The sequence below is a fragment of the Lemur catta genome, chromosome 12, assembly GCF_020740605.2.
Source record: "Lemur catta isolate mLemCat1 chromosome 12, mLemCat1.pri, whole genome shotgun sequence".
Lineage (NCBI taxonomy): Eukaryota > Metazoa > Chordata > Mammalia > Primates > Lemuridae > Lemur > Lemur catta.
Window position 1 is genome coordinate 77,116,567 of NC_059139.1, and position 15,390 is coordinate 77,131,956.

The window sequence follows — 15,390 nt, forward strand, 5'->3', positions numbered from 1 at the left end:
AGGCAAGTTTACTGCCTAGGGGGTAATCCTATTGAAAACCAGAATTTAACCTTGACATCGGATTAAATAATTTATTTTTTCAAACTATTCAATAGGTTCATCTACTCATTGTGAAATGTTTTCTTCTCATTGACATAGCTGAAGCAAGCACTTTTAAAATAAAATGTCTAAATAAATACCAAGGACCCATATAAAATATAATCATAGAAATCAAATTTGACAAAAAGCCAAATATAAATTAAAGAAATACTGAAGATCTCTGTAGATTCACAATATCCTGCTGACTGCAAAAAAAGGCAGGGGGCGGAAAGGCATATTTATTAGAAAACTGAAAAAGGTGGAGAATGAGTTATTGGAAAAAATAGTCTGGTCAAGGAAGATACAGCAAACTATACTCAAAACTGACACTTTTAACAGAACTCTTGAGTTACACAACCCCAGGTGTCGCCATGCACACTGTGCCACCATGCATGCGCCCTGCGGTTATACTCAAACAGGCCCATTCACAGAACACAATGTGATTGGTGCCTTCTAGAGCCGCACAAGTTGTTAGTATGTTTTTGATAATGCAAAAGGTGCTCTAGAATTCTTCAATGTCTCCAAATTGTTGTTGTGAAACATCATTTGAGGGTATGTAAGAAGTCGAGCTATCGAATCTCTCTGTTTTGAATTCTGGAGTTTACTGGTTAATTTCTTACACTAAAATGAGCTGATTATAAATCTGTATTTGGAACGAGCCCTTTACTAAACAGGCTAAATACACTGAAATTAGATCCTCTTCAGTATTTTAAATTATGTAAATGGAAATACAAGTTTAACAGAAAAGCCACACTTATGCATTTCTAGAAATGGCCAGGACTTAAATCTACTCCTTCCCTAGTAGTTTTTATTGTATGTGAGCCAAGTCTTTAAGAAAGCCAGTTACAGAGATCCACAAAGTAATTCCAGTTTTAATCAAGGAAAGAAATTTAACTTCATTCTGCCAAAAGGAGAAAGATGAGGTGCAAGACACCTTCATTATCAGTTCTTAAAAAAAACACAACTAAACTTTTTTTACCTTAATATGTGCAAAGACTTTTAAGAGCTCAGACTTTCCGGAAAAAGAGAATTGCTAGAAAGTTACTTGGAATCACCCACAGACAATAACTGTCAGTGGTTTCATTTCAGGCAATGGGGCTTGTGCCAAAAGGGACTGACATCTTGATGAAAGGATCACCAAAAAGTTGTGAGAATTTTTTCATGAGTAAAAATCCTTCCAAGAGCAACAAATTGTGATTTTCCACTCTGCCACTATACATAAACGACAACTGTAAGAAATTAACATGTAATAATAATTTGCATTTGCTTTTCTGCATTCAAAGGGTTCCAACTTCCATTCTCAGCTTTGGCACATATGCTTGCCTTCTACAAAGTTCATTCCACTCAATACTACAGAACTATGATATCTTACTCTTTGAGCTTGATCTATAGGGCTAGAAAAGAGAGGGTCTATAGGGCAGGGTCACTGGCCACATTTATGTTTAACCAAACTGTTCACCCGACATATTGCAACACATGTGAACTTTCACGATCAATCTATGTGACAGAGAGTAGGTAGGTTCTGGGATAAAAAGCTAGAAGGCAAGACAATGTGGTCAGTCACAGCAAAAGATAATTAAAGTAAACACAAATACTTTGTACCATTCCATTTTATTACCAACCTATTACTCTATGACAAGGGCTAATAGGAATTTAATATGAAGTTAGGAACCACCTGCCTAAAACCCATGGATTAGCTTAATTTTATGTTCACCTTTTTTGTCTCCCACCTCAAGTTCCTTAATTTGATCATTATCAAACTAGGTCCAAGCAAGACCTACTTCATGTGGTGCCTCGACACCCACTTGTTGAAATGACAGGTGAGACATATATAAAAAATAAAATGCTTACTTGTTAATAAAAGCCAAACTGAATTCATTTAATTGCCTCTGATTCATTTTTCTCCTTGGAAGCTTATACTTATACTTGGGTTGTTCTCAAAGAAAACATCAAGTATATCAAATTCAATTTTGATTTATTAAATTCCACCCTCATTTAAAAGAAACTAAAACTAAATTTGGAAATCACACATTCTAAGTGGCAAAGAGGTGTTTTAAAGAGTATAAACATCAGCAATAGGACATGCTGTACTTCACTGAAAAGTTTTATGACATTTCCATTATTTTTTTCAGTGTAACCTTATTTCTAAAGAGGAAATTTTTCATAGAAAATTACTATACTTACTCAGCTGCTTTTAATGTTTATTCCTTCTATTTCTTTATTTAATTAGTAGTCAAACATTAAACTGCCTTCTCTGCAGATCATAATCCTTGTCAGAAATAGCTACACTTTTATTTAGAGACTGATATGCTTGACTTCTAAAACTGGGTAGATGTCTCTTATAAGTTAAGTTATAAATCAAGAAAACACTAACCATATTTTAATATAATAGATGGGGTATATTAATATGAAAAGTCATGCTTTTTATTCTCTGTTGCTCTTAGGAATAGCACATACAGTAGCTGTTTGATTAGCTGGACAGACTCCTAATTTTGGGATAAGTTCTGGCTATGTCTAAGACCCGTTGCTTCATTTGAGCCCCACTGCTGTCACCAGGACCATGCATGTCACAACATACCACTCTATTCCTAAAGAACAGTGTACTTTCTGTTGTTCAAATTAACTAAATCCTCACTTCTGAAGGAGGAATTTTAGTTTTCTGTTCAAAATAATTCCAAGTCAAAAGATCTAATTCACCACATCCAATTCACATAAATTGCTGTAGTGCAAAGCTCCCACATGCTGGAGATAGAACCTTTTAAAGGTCAGATGGGGTAGGAACAATGAAGGGTTGAGGCGGATGAAGGTGGGTGGTTGATATTTATATGTAATAAAGACTGATAAGTACTGAGAATTTCCTCTGATGACCAATTCTTACCATTTTGAGAATCTTAGTCTTGGGCGTCTATTCTCCCTCTCTTCAGTCCAGGGAGACCAACCTGCAAAATATGTTTAAATACAGTAGACACATCACCTCACTACAGGTCAGCAAATGAAAACTGCGTCTTTAGCGCCTACAGACAACTAACCATTTTCTGTGGTTAAGTTACATGCAAATTATTGTAACCACGCGGGTTTCTGAAAGAGCTTTCCAAGTGGTCTATAGGCTTCAACAAGGGACAAAGGAATCCCTGGTACTTGGCTTTGCAGAGTCCTGGGCTATTCTTGGTGTTTGGTTCATCTTTAAATTGCACAAGTTCAAAAGGTTTAGCAACTTAAAAGTAGAACCAAGTGATAAAAATAGATTGTTTTCTGGCTGCTCTTTGTTCCCAGACATACTACTGGCAGTATATTTGCAATCAAGACGACAGAATAGGAATCAGCCTTCCACCGTGTAGTGTAATGCCTCAGAGTGGATATTTTTGGAAATGGCACTGCATTACATAACCTTCCGTGTTAAAAAAAAAAAAAAAAAACCTACGGGGGGAGGGGGCGGGAAGTCAGGAATATACACCATTATGCCCTTCTCCCTAAACCAAATAAACATTAATGTACATGCTGCAGTGATTCGCCCTCAACCTTTATGTCAACAGAACACAGCTCTTTTGTTAACATAGTTATGACAAAAATTAAGATGAATGGAGAAACTAAAAGTTCTCTAAAAGGGTATCATAAGCTCTCAGAGTTTTCCTATAATGTTATTATAGATACATATAAATGCAAATCAGGTTATTATCGTCACCAAGAAGAAAGCAGTCATTTAGTTTTAAGCTCCCCCCCCAACCCCCACCAAAGTTCAACTGCTTTTAAGAAAATGCAGAAAAAAGTGTTGCAAGATCCAATGCCTGAAAAGACCCCCAGCGGCAGCAGCAGCGTTGAAAGGAGTAATCAAGTGTAAGGATGGAGGGACACAAATTCATTTCATAAAAGGGAGGGGGGGAACCTTGCATGCACCAAAGTGCATTTAATGCAAAGAAACAAAACAGTTTGTAACAATGCTTTAGGAGCAAGAACAAAATTAACCACACCAACAAGCAAAAAACCCCACCCCTTCCCCAAAGAATTCATTTCTCCCTCTTAACTTGTGCATTTTAGAAAAAGCCCAAGTTAAATTCCAGTCTTAATGCAGCATAACCAAAATGCCCAAGGTACACGCTTCAGCTCTTCAAAATTTAGAGGGAAGAAGCATGAACTCTGCAGGGTTGAAGGGTCCAGCTAAGAGCAACGGCAAGGAACCGACACAAAAGAGAAAGCAGCGCTCCCAGCCGGGGATAGGAATGGCATATACTTACAGACAAAAGCCCCGCTCCCTGTTCACTCTCTCCTCTCTACACCTGAAACACAAATGTGGATGAAAAAGGGCATCATGCTAGAAAGACAGCTGGGGGAGTGGGGGGAGGGAGGGGGGAGAGGAAAGGGGTGGAGGAAGAGGAGGGAGGAGGGGGGAAGGGAAACAAAACCCAAACCGGCTTCACTTCCAAGAAGTGCAGCCTTGGAAAAAGAAGGAGGGGAAGATCTCCCTGCCTCGCGCGCGCTCTCTCCAAGAGTGTGTGTGTGTCTCTTTCTCTAAGAGTCACTCTCTTCCTCTCTCTCCCTCTCTCTTCCTCCCTCTCTCCCGCTGGTGTGCTAGTGAACAATGAGCTAATTCTGATGGAGCTGGCGCGGCGCCAGCGCCCCAGCCTTGCTGCCACTGTGCAGCCGCCCAGGAGCCAGACTGCTTACTCGGCAGGAATCGGCGGCTCGGGGCCCCGTCGGCGAGCGGCCAGCACGCGCGCGCGCGCCCCGGCCCCCCAGCACCCGCGCCCGGGCGCCCCGCTCGCCGCGCCGCCCCCGGCCCGCCCCGGAGCGCGGCGCGCACGAACCCCGGGCCGGCCTCCTCCGCCCCCCGGCGAGCTTCTCCGCTCCGACGTGCGGTTGCTTTGCAGACAAATAAGGAGGCGGAGGAGGCGGTTTGGGGGCGCGCCAGGCGCGAAGGCGGCCAGGGTGCTGCACAGCCCGGCGGCCGGCCAGGGCCGCGGGGAGAGGCGGCGCGGCCCGTACTGTAATAATAAACCTGCAGCAGAGGGCATCTGAGGGAAAGAGGACGGCGACGGGCCGCCGCCGCCTTCCCTTTTATGTGCCTGTCCTGAGCGAAGCAGAAAATGGTGCCCGCGGCGGCGCGGAGCCGCACGCGGACACACAAAGAGCCCGCGCCGCACGCGTTTGCACACGGCCCGGGTCGGGGCCCGCCGCCCCGCTGGGGACGCGCGCCCGGGGCGGGGAGCACCCCGGGACCCGGCCCGGAGGTCCTGTGGCTGCGCGTGCACACACAGACACACACACGTGCACACGGTCACACGCGTGCACATACAGCAGTAGCCGCGGCCTGGCGTGATCAGCCCGAGACATACTCCCCTGGTACTTCCTTCTTCCCTGAAGATTTAACTCGTTCCCCATTGCCCGCCCCTGTGGCATTGTGCTTTCTTAAATTGAGGATTGCTTTAAAAAATAAAATGCCTTGCCATTTATGGTTTTTTTTTTTTTAAAAAAACCTCATCTTTCTTATTTAAAAATCTATCGTTTCATAGTAATGTAATAGCTCAAAATTTTGCAACAAACTCAAACAAACTGATTTTGTTGCCAACAAAGCAGGATATCATTTTATGGTAACTGTCAGATGTTGGAGGAGAAGATTATTTCCTAATTAAATTGCTTTGCCAAGAAAAAAAAAGATATAAAGGATCATAATGTCTTCTAAATTTGCTATCCACATTTTACCCCTGTTCACTGAAAGCAATGTTTTTCCATTGTAACAGTCAGAGAAAATAAGGCAAATTTACAAAACTCAATTCTTAAACATATGTTTACAAAGTGTCTTATTTTTTGAGATTTAAACATTTCGGATACAAAAATAGCAAACCTTAAAAAGCGATACTTTACACTCACAAGTCTAAAAGAAAACATTAAGTTTTCTGTAAGCATGTTGCCAGGACTATGGATTGATTGCCTTTCAAGCTACCAAAGCCACTGTAGCAACAAATACCTACTAGGCTGCACTGGGTGTGATGTTTAAGGAGCCCACTAAGAGTGTCCCTGAATTAATCTAAAACATCATAGTCATTTTCCAGCAAAAAAAAAAAAAAACCTTATTTGACAGCGGTGGCTAAGAACAATGGGAAGAAACAAAATTCCACAAATTTCCCTGATGCCCTCGGGCCCTGCGCTCCCCTGTCAGGGGAGCTCTGGAAGGAAGGTGTAAGGAGCAGCCTGGGTGGTGGGAAAGGGCAGAGGACTGGGGCAGCTTCTGCATGTTTAAAACCCGGACAAGGCCGGCACGGTGGCTCACGCCTGTAATCCTAGCCCTCTGGGAGGCCGAGGCAGGTGGATCCGATCGCTCGAGGTCAGGAGTTTGAGACCAGCCTGAGCGAGACCCCGTCTCTATTAAAAATAGAAAGAAATTATCTGGCCAACTAAAATATATATATAGAAAAAAAATTAGCTGGGCATGGTGGCACATGCCTGTAGTCCCAGCTACTCGGGAGGCTGAGGCAGTAGGATCGCTTAAGCCCAGGAGTTTGAGGTTGCTGTGAGCTAGGCTGATGCCACGGCACTCACTCTAACCCAGGCAACAGAGCGAGACTCTCTCAAAAAAAAAAAAAAAAAAAAAAAAAAAAAAAAAAACAGACAAGCTGGTCAAGGGCACCTCAGCAATGAGATCTCTGGTATTCCCTTTAAGATTCAGGTTGGAAAGGAAAACCCACCATCAAGGGCTACCAAAATCCACCCCAGGAACATTTGTTCAAAAGTTGCCTCTGCAGGAGAAACGTATACACACACATGCATACACACAGACTTCAGTGTTTATGCAAAACTGACCCATGATGTCCTTTCAAAACACAGAGAAATATGGGATTTAGTAAATGTTAATTTTTTTACCGTAACCAGAGACCTTCAGGTGACAGATTTTTAAGAAATAAGAACACGGAGTCAGAATCATAGCCTATTCAGCTGTTGTGTTCTAGAAAACACTTATAATCCAACTATCCAAGAAACATTCTTGAGTCCCTTCTAGGTAGCAATAGCTGTAGCAACAGCTGCCTCGCAGTCCTCCTGACTGCCTTGCTCTGCCCCACTCCCATCTATCCTGTAGGTTGTAGAGTGGATCCACTCTCCTAAAACTCCTTTTTAAGCATGGTATTCCCCACTTCATTACAGAATAAAGGCCACGTTTAGCCACAATGTGACCACAGTCTAACTTTCTAACCTTCTCTGTCTCTCTCCCAGTCATGGGATATCAGTCCTTCACTTTCGTCTGATTGATTACTTAGGGCACATATTTATCCCTAGACCATTAACAATCAGGAAGCAAAGTCACTTGAAGACTGACTTAAACCAAGATGTCTCAAACCTTTAGTGATACTGATATTTGTGGCTGGGTAATTCTTTGATGGGGTGGCGGTGGAGGGGGAGTCTGTCCTGAAGTTCATTGTAGGATGTTTATTTAACAGCATGTGTGGCCTCTACCCATTGGATGCCAGTAGCATATATCAGGTGTCACAACCAAATATGTGTTGTCCAGACACTCCCAAACGTTCCAGGGGTGGGGAAGTGGCGGTGGAGAGACTCGCCCCTGGTTGAGAACCACTGGCTTAAACCATCAGATCCATTCCTTGAGGTGGAAAGAGGTAGCTTCATTTGAGTCCTGTGTCTGCATGGAAAAGAGACAAAGACCTCCTGAACCAAATCAGGATTTTCTTAGGGAGCAGAAAAAAGAAGTAGGCAATGTCCTTATCTCCATGGAATTTGTAGTCTAGGGTGGGAGGTGGAGAGACAGCAAAAGTTAAGGAGCAGTGTGACAAGGACAATTGTAAATTTCTGCACAGGGTATATTGTGGGCACAAAGACTCATTTCTAAATGAGACCAGAGGTTTAAAGAAAGTTTCCTAAGGGAGGTGATGCCTGAGTGAATTGGTGAAGTATGAGCAAGATTCAGCAAACTGAAGAAGGAGGAAAAGAGGGGGGTGCATTTTGAGCAGAGGCAAGGGCAGACCCTGAGCTAAGAAATTTGACTGATGACTGGTGACATCCAGATGATAGACTAAAATAAGAACCCTGGATCAGAACCTGATGCTTGTGTTCTACCCCTGGCAAATATACCAAAGAACAGCCCATCAGAGTATTTGGTCAAAAGGAGAGGACATACTTTGGATACAGAATTTTCCTTCTCCCTCAGATATTTCATTCTCAGATGTTTCCTGGTGTAGCCAAATGTACCTTAAATATACATTCCTGCAACTTTATTTGCAGTCTCAGTTTTGTCATTGGTTGGAGTAACAAGATCCATGAGTTTGAGCTCCAGGTGAAAGGCTATGTAGAAAAGTGGGTAGAGTCAGCTCTAGGTGACCTTGGATAAATTATTTAACCTTTTAGTCTCAGCTTATTCATCTTTCAATTGGGATTTATACCAAAATACTTTATTATGTAAAATTGTGTAGTGTATGGCATATAAGTTATCATTTTATATATGGTAGCAGTAGGTATCATAGATAGCTTTATAGAATGAAACTTATATGAGTTTCATAATCTGCCCCTGCCTCTCCTTCTGGCCTCATCTCTTGTCCCTCTCTGATCAGACTGAATGATGTGCAACTCCCCAGTGCGTTACACTGTTGCACAACTCTTGAGCCTTTTCACTTGCTGTTCCTGCTGCTGAAATGCCCCTTTCCCCTTTCTTCGATTTACTAACTCTTGAATCTCCTTCAAAAATTCAGTTTAGGCATTACCTCCTTTAAGAAACTTTGTTTGAATCCCTGATCCAATTTAGTAAGGAGTCTTTGTGTCCAGAATGCACCCTGTGCAGAAATCTACTCTTGTCCTTATCACTCTGCACCCTAACTTTGACCTTATTTTTCTGTCTTTACCATTAGACTATAAATTCCATGAAGGAATAGACTGTAGTAGACATTATTGGTTGCCTACCTAACATCCATTGTCACTTTCCTCTTCTTTAATGAAACCCTGATTTTGTCCTGGTCTCCATCCCTCCCCACAGAGTCCACAAGATCCAGGGAAGGTGACCCTGAGGAGTAGATCTTAATTATTGTAGCAATTCAGTTTATTCAATTACCTGGATCTGATGATGATCTAGGGATAAGCATGTGACCTAAATTTAACCAATCAGACTGAAGGGAAAGAATTATATTGCATGCTTGAGTTAACACATTTGAATGCTATTCTTAAAGCAATACAAAACGATTGAAGAAATTTAATCTGAAAGTGACAGGAGAAGATTTTTTTTCCAAGAAAGATTATTCTGAGAGCAAATTGGAGGATAAATTTGAGTGGGGAGAAGGAGCAGAATTGAGAAAGTAATCCAGGTGAGTAATTATGAATGGTCCAACTTAAGGTAGAGACCATGGAAAAGAAAAAGAGGAAAGGAGTCAAGTTATACTATGGAGGTAGAATTGCAGGGCTCATTATGGGTTGTAGAGCATGGGAGATTAGCTAGAGATAAGAATCTAAGATGATTCCTGGTTTCTGGCTTTGTGACTGCTTGGGTGACAATGATGGTCTTTCCTGAAACAGAAAATAAAAGAAGAAAAGTGGATTTGTAAGGTGATAATGAGTTAGTTCAGTTTTGTACCTGTTGAGTGTAGAGCCCACATATTCATTGTCCCAACAGCCAGCCTTGAGTAATTTTCTTATCACCATCCCTCTTTTCCTCATGTTTCCTTCCTGTGACAGGCTGAATTGTGTCCCTCCTCAAATTTATATGCTGACATCCAGCTTCTCAGATTGAGACTGTCTTTGGAGATAGTGTCTTTAAAAAGGTAATTATGGTAAAATGGGGTCATATGATTGGGCCCTGGTCTGAACTAACCGGTGTCCTTCTAAGAAGGAAGGTTAGGACACAGACACACAGAGGGAAGGCCACATGAAGACACATGGAGAAGACAGCTAGCTATAAGCTAAGAAGAGAGGTCTCAGAAGAAACCAATCTTGATGACACCTTGATCTCAGGCTTTCAGTCTCCAGAACTGTAAGGAAATAAATGTTTGTTGTTTAAGCCACCCAGTCTTTTATGGCAGCCCTAGCAGACTAATACACTTCCCTTGCACCCAACATGTGGAAAAGTAAGAGATTTGTAATATTTGTGTTTGTCATGATATTTAGGATATTGTACAATAGAAAATCTAGAGCGAGCCTGAAGCTGAAGAAATTACATGTCCATCAAGGGCAAGGCTTTATCCAAACCCTGCAGGTCACTTAAATATGTGTATGAAAGTTGCAGTCATGGGGGCTCAGCTAAAATTCATGGTTCGTTGTTCTCAGAACAGCATTCCAAAACACATAAAGGAAAGGAAACCTATTTACAATTGACCCTGTCCACTTGCAAGTTTCCAGCTGTATTTACACAGCTGCTGAAGGCAGTACAGATGAGAGATTCTCCACTTCACCACTGAGAAACCCACACTGAGTGTGTTCAGAAAAGTGCCTTCATATTAGAGAATTCAGTATGTCTCAGGAAGGAGCACAAAATATCAAGAAATGAGCCATTGACATTGGGGACATTGGAAATGAAAGAAGAAAAATAGGTGTAAACTTAGCAAAATGTGAAATGTGAGTGACAAAGTGAATACAAAAGTGATGACTTATAACTACATCACTCTATAAAATGTGATGATGAACAGAGCATTTAAAAGATAATGTTCAAATGTAAGAGGCAAGGAACATTTTGACAATTGTGGTGCTCTCAATCTTGTATTTCACCCAACATCTGAAAAATTGAAAATCCCTGGAAAAGTCAAATTCGTCCTCCTGGAGGTTAAGAACAAGGAAGCTGTTGCAGAAACAGAGATAAATGGAAGGAATATCTCAAAGGAAGATTTATCCTGATTATCCTACCACGCAAAACAGACCATATGAAACACATTTAAAAATTATCCTTCTGCTTGCCTTAAAATTGATCTGCATGGTGGTGTAAAACTTTAAAAATAATACTGGTGGTTAATGCTGTTCCAAAACAAGTAAAAAGAATTTATTTTAAAGCCCCAGTGTGTGTGTGCATGTGTATTAACTAAATTGCTTTAATAAAGGAGAATGTTTTTATTCCCCTGGGAAATTCTGAATTTTACAATTAAATAAAGTAATAATTGGATATTTTCCATAACACTGGGGAAATGCAGATATGTGTTCTAAGAAGCCAATAAAGTGTATACTATTTTGTGATAGCAAGGTAGTGCTTGTAGATTTAAACATCCTCTGGTATGGTGCCACCATAGTTTAAACAAAATTATGTGCATACTAAATCTAATTTTGAAATTAACTCAAGCACCTTGACAGCTAGGCAAAGTTCTCTCCTCTTACAGTGGACTTCACCTCAGATCCTAGGATTCAACAGAGCCTGAGGTTTACAGAGTTATGGTTTAGGGCACTCTGATGAAGGCCCCTTCTTCACTTGACAGTAGACGTAGAGTTGCTTCAGTTGACAGCCAAAAATGAAAGGAGAAAGTTGTCCAAAGAAAGGGCTGAGTGGAAGACAAAAGATTCTTTACTTTTAGAATAAGGACAAGGAAGGAAGGAAGGGAGGGAGGGAGGGAGTGAGGGAGGGAAGAAGGAAGGTAAAAGAGAGGAAAAGAGAAAAGGAAAGAAGAAAAAAGAAAAAGAAAAGAAAGGAAAAGAAAAGAGAAAAGAAAGAAAAAAGAAAAGAAAAAAAGAGGGAGGTTCTTTTTTTCAAATGTTAGGGTAATTTACCTCCTCTCCTTATAAACAATACTCAAGAACCCTGCCAGAATCTTCAGTCATAAGATAGGATGGGCCCCTGGAATTCATGGAAATATACATATAAAGGATAATGAAGGTGTTTGTATTAACAATAGTAATATCACACATTTGTTGTACTTTCCTTTTCAACTTGTAAAAATCTTTCAGCATATATCTCATAAGCTAGGAGAAACAGATTTTCTTAGTCCTATTTAATAGACGAGGGAACAGAGGTAGAAAAAATGAAGGAAGTCATGTAGTAACGCTTATTGAACTGTCTAAATCATGACTAGACTGCATTACTTTTCACCATAAGCCCTCATTTCCCAGTAATTTGCATTTAAAACAAGCATCCTCCATATGCAATCACTGTTAGCTCAAAAACTATATCAGGGGTAGGAAACCTTTTCATGGTGGAAGGCTGCATTAATTTAGCTGTAATCAAATAAGACCACATTCAAGAAACTTCAATTAGATATATTAAAAAATGCACATTATTTTATAAAAATCTAACTACTATTACTTATTAATAATTTCAAAAATGAAAACTATTTGTTACAGTTAACTAACATTTTAATGACTTTGTTGTGTCTGCTTTTCGTTGGAAAGCATTTGAATATTTGCAGCATGGAGGCCCATAGTTTCAGTTGCTCCTCTAGATGGGTATCAGTCATTTGTGACCTTAAGGGTGTCTTGATTTGGGTTAGGTAGGAGAATGTAGATTTGCAGCAACAAGTGGTTGAAAGGCAAGAAAGCATTTTTCAGGCATGTTGCCAAAGGTGTGTGTATTCTACTGCATTTTTCCATATTTCAGTTGGATCTTTCTTAGCATCAAACAATGACCTTAAAATGTCCTCTACTGAGAAGTCAATCAATCAATTCCATCTGTAGTTCTTTAGGTGCCTTGGTGATATCAACTCGGTGAGGCCAAAATGCTAATTTGAGTGTGATGTCATGATTCTCAAAGTCAGTGAACCTTTCACTGTATACTCCAATTAACAGGTCTATAACAGCTGTATATTCTGCAGGATGATTTGTGTAGATCATGCTGCTCATCAATGGCTTTTGCTAACTGGGGAAAATGTTCATCCAAAATCTCCTTTTGAAGAAGTATTTTGAAAAAGACAGCTTTTTTTGAAATGCTTGGATTTTTTTTTTTTTTTGCCACATATCATATATAGACTTAGTTTAAACCTTGAAAAGAAATACTCAAGTCATTTTGATTTGACATATCACGCAGAAATGCTGCATTCCCATAGAAATCTTCTTTCAATAATGCACGTTGCTGATTCTGCTCTTCATAAAATTTAACTATCTGTTCTCACAGAGATAAAATTTTGGCTAACACCCATCTCTGTGATAGCCAACTCACTTTAAAATGATATGACAAATCCATACTGAATACCTCATTGTTCAACTGTAGCATGTTACCAAACTGATGATGTCATGTTGCATTTGCACAAATACAGTTAACAATACTTGTAACTTATTGCAAAGTGTCACTTAAAACAGTAGCTTTAGCACAGAGATTTTGCTGACGCAAGATACAATGAAAAGAAATGAGAGCATCTGGATCTGTTAATACTTTTTTAAATCTGTGCAATAAACCCTTCATGTTTTCCTGTCATGGAAGGTGCACTGTCTTTACATACACTCACTAAATTTACCAAATTCAGTCCAACTTCATGACATTTATCTTGAAAGTTGTTGAAGATATCTATTTTCTGTGTTCTCTCCACAAGAGTGCCCAAAGCGAATAGCAAAGAAAATCCTCCTTGTAGCAAAGTAAATCCACTGTTACAACCCAACTGAAACACAAAACCTGAACTGAGTCAGTCATATCAGTTGATTCATCCAAAGTGATTGAATAATACATATTTTCCTTTTGAAGTATTGCATGAAGTTGTTCTGTTAACCTGAAGATGAATTCATGCTGCAGATCAGTTATGGTTCTCCTTGAAAGAGGCAATTGTACTTTGAAATGTCATAAGGGTCTAAGCAACCTACCACTTTGACAATGTATTCCTTCACAATTTCTACATCACTGAATGGCATCCCTTTTTTCCCCAAGCATATAAGCTACTTTATAAGCTGCTTCAGTGGCATTATTTCCAGGTCTTATTGCTTCTTGAAAGAATTGTATGCTTTTGCTTTTCGTCTTTCAATTTCTGCAATGCAGCCTTTCATGCCTCTCCCTCTAATTTAAAATATTTGTGGTCCTTATGAGTGTTATGATGCTGGTGAGCATTGAATTTCTTTAATGTTGATATTGCAGTATCACAAAGCAAGAAAATCATCTTATCTTTAGCAGAAACAAGGTAATACTGCAATTCTCAATCCTCATTTAAAAATCTGTTTTCTTCCTTCAGCATTCTATTATTCTTCTTTGACATGATGGGCTGTTAAGCAGACAGAATTAAAAAACACTGTGGAGCTTTGCAACTACTCAGAAATCCCACTTCAAACAGAAACACAATGCACTGTTGTCAAAAGCTGATAAAAGACTGGTGAACTCAACCCTTATAAACGCTTGCCAGCCAGCCTCGTGCATTAGTGGCACCAGTCAGGTGGGGTAAGTTAAAATTAAATCATGAGTGTAGCAGCCATCAATTTAGCCCTTACGGTTCACTAATATCCTAATTGTGCTGGTCAATCTGTGAACATTATTTCATTGAAACTTCTTTTATTCTTTGGTATTTTAAATACATTCATTTTAAAAAAATAAAATAAAAATACAAAAGATGAACAAAATTTTGTTTTCACCTAAAGGACAAAGTGTTCAAACTTATATTCTTCTCATCCACTTTAATATCTTTTATAATTTTTTCCTACAGTAGTTAGGAGAATCACATTGATATTTGATTTGGAAATAATAAAATGATGCAGAATGTTTTGCATGGTAGGGAAAGATACATGAGTGGTGGAAGGGAAGGAGGAAAAGAGCATGTATTGAACAGGAATGTTTTAAGAAGTACTGTATTAAGCATGTTCACCTGTGTACTCTCCCTTAAACTTGACAATTTCTTGGAATTAGGCATTCTTTAACTCATTTTAACAGATCTGGCAATGCTGAGTAAATACTCTGCCTGAGAGCACACACAGTTAATAAATGACACTGATAGGATTTGAAAGCAGCACAGTCTAAACAGAGGCTTCATAGCCTTTTACATATATATATATAAACAATTTAAATATATATAAATATATACACCAATACAATATTTAGAAGCAAGATTTTATTTTGCCATCAAAATGTAGTATTTCCTTGTGTCTTATATGATTCAATAAAAAAAGTATTATTTCCCTATCCTAATGCAAACCAAAATTATACTATTAATAAAGGCCCTAAGAACATTCTTTATGACTTCAGCCTTAGCTAAGGAATTAAAGCAAACTAATTGTGATTACAGAATGATTTTTTTAAAACGTCTGTTAAAATCACGTAGCTGACCAGTGGTTATGAATAACACTATGAAATACTTTCATTTGGAGAAGTTTTAGGAGAAATGAAATTGAAATAATCTGTAAAACGGGGGGCCAGACTAGAAGGTTTTCCAAAGCCCTTCCACTTCCAACACTGTAAAATCTTATAACTCTAGAGCTTGAAATGTAATTACTATGTGAAAATTT

The 15,390-nt window shown here is 39.6% G+C and overlaps 1 protein-coding gene across 4 annotated transcripts in view; it reads right to left on the bottom strand.

Annotated features, from left to right (window-relative positions):
* LOC123648390 (neuronal regeneration related protein) overlaps nt 1-5,224 on the bottom strand; it is a 29,046-nt gene extending 23,822 nt beyond the window's left edge. Inside the window, exons 1-3 of one of the 4 annotated variants that reach the window (XM_045566135.1) lie at nt 5,059-5,224; nt 4,311-4,352; nt 2,957-3,017 (exon numbers count right to left, since the gene is read on the bottom strand). In XM_045566135.1, coding sequence (XP_045422091.1) covers nt 2,957-2,959 — 3 coding nt within the window. In that variant the 5' untranslated portion in view covers nt 2,960-3,017; nt 4,311-4,352; nt 5,059-5,224. The other 3 variants (XM_045566136.1, XM_045566138.1, XM_045566137.1) reach the window with 3 other exon arrangements.
* Between the last annotated feature and the right edge of the window lie 10,166 nt (nt 5,225-15,390).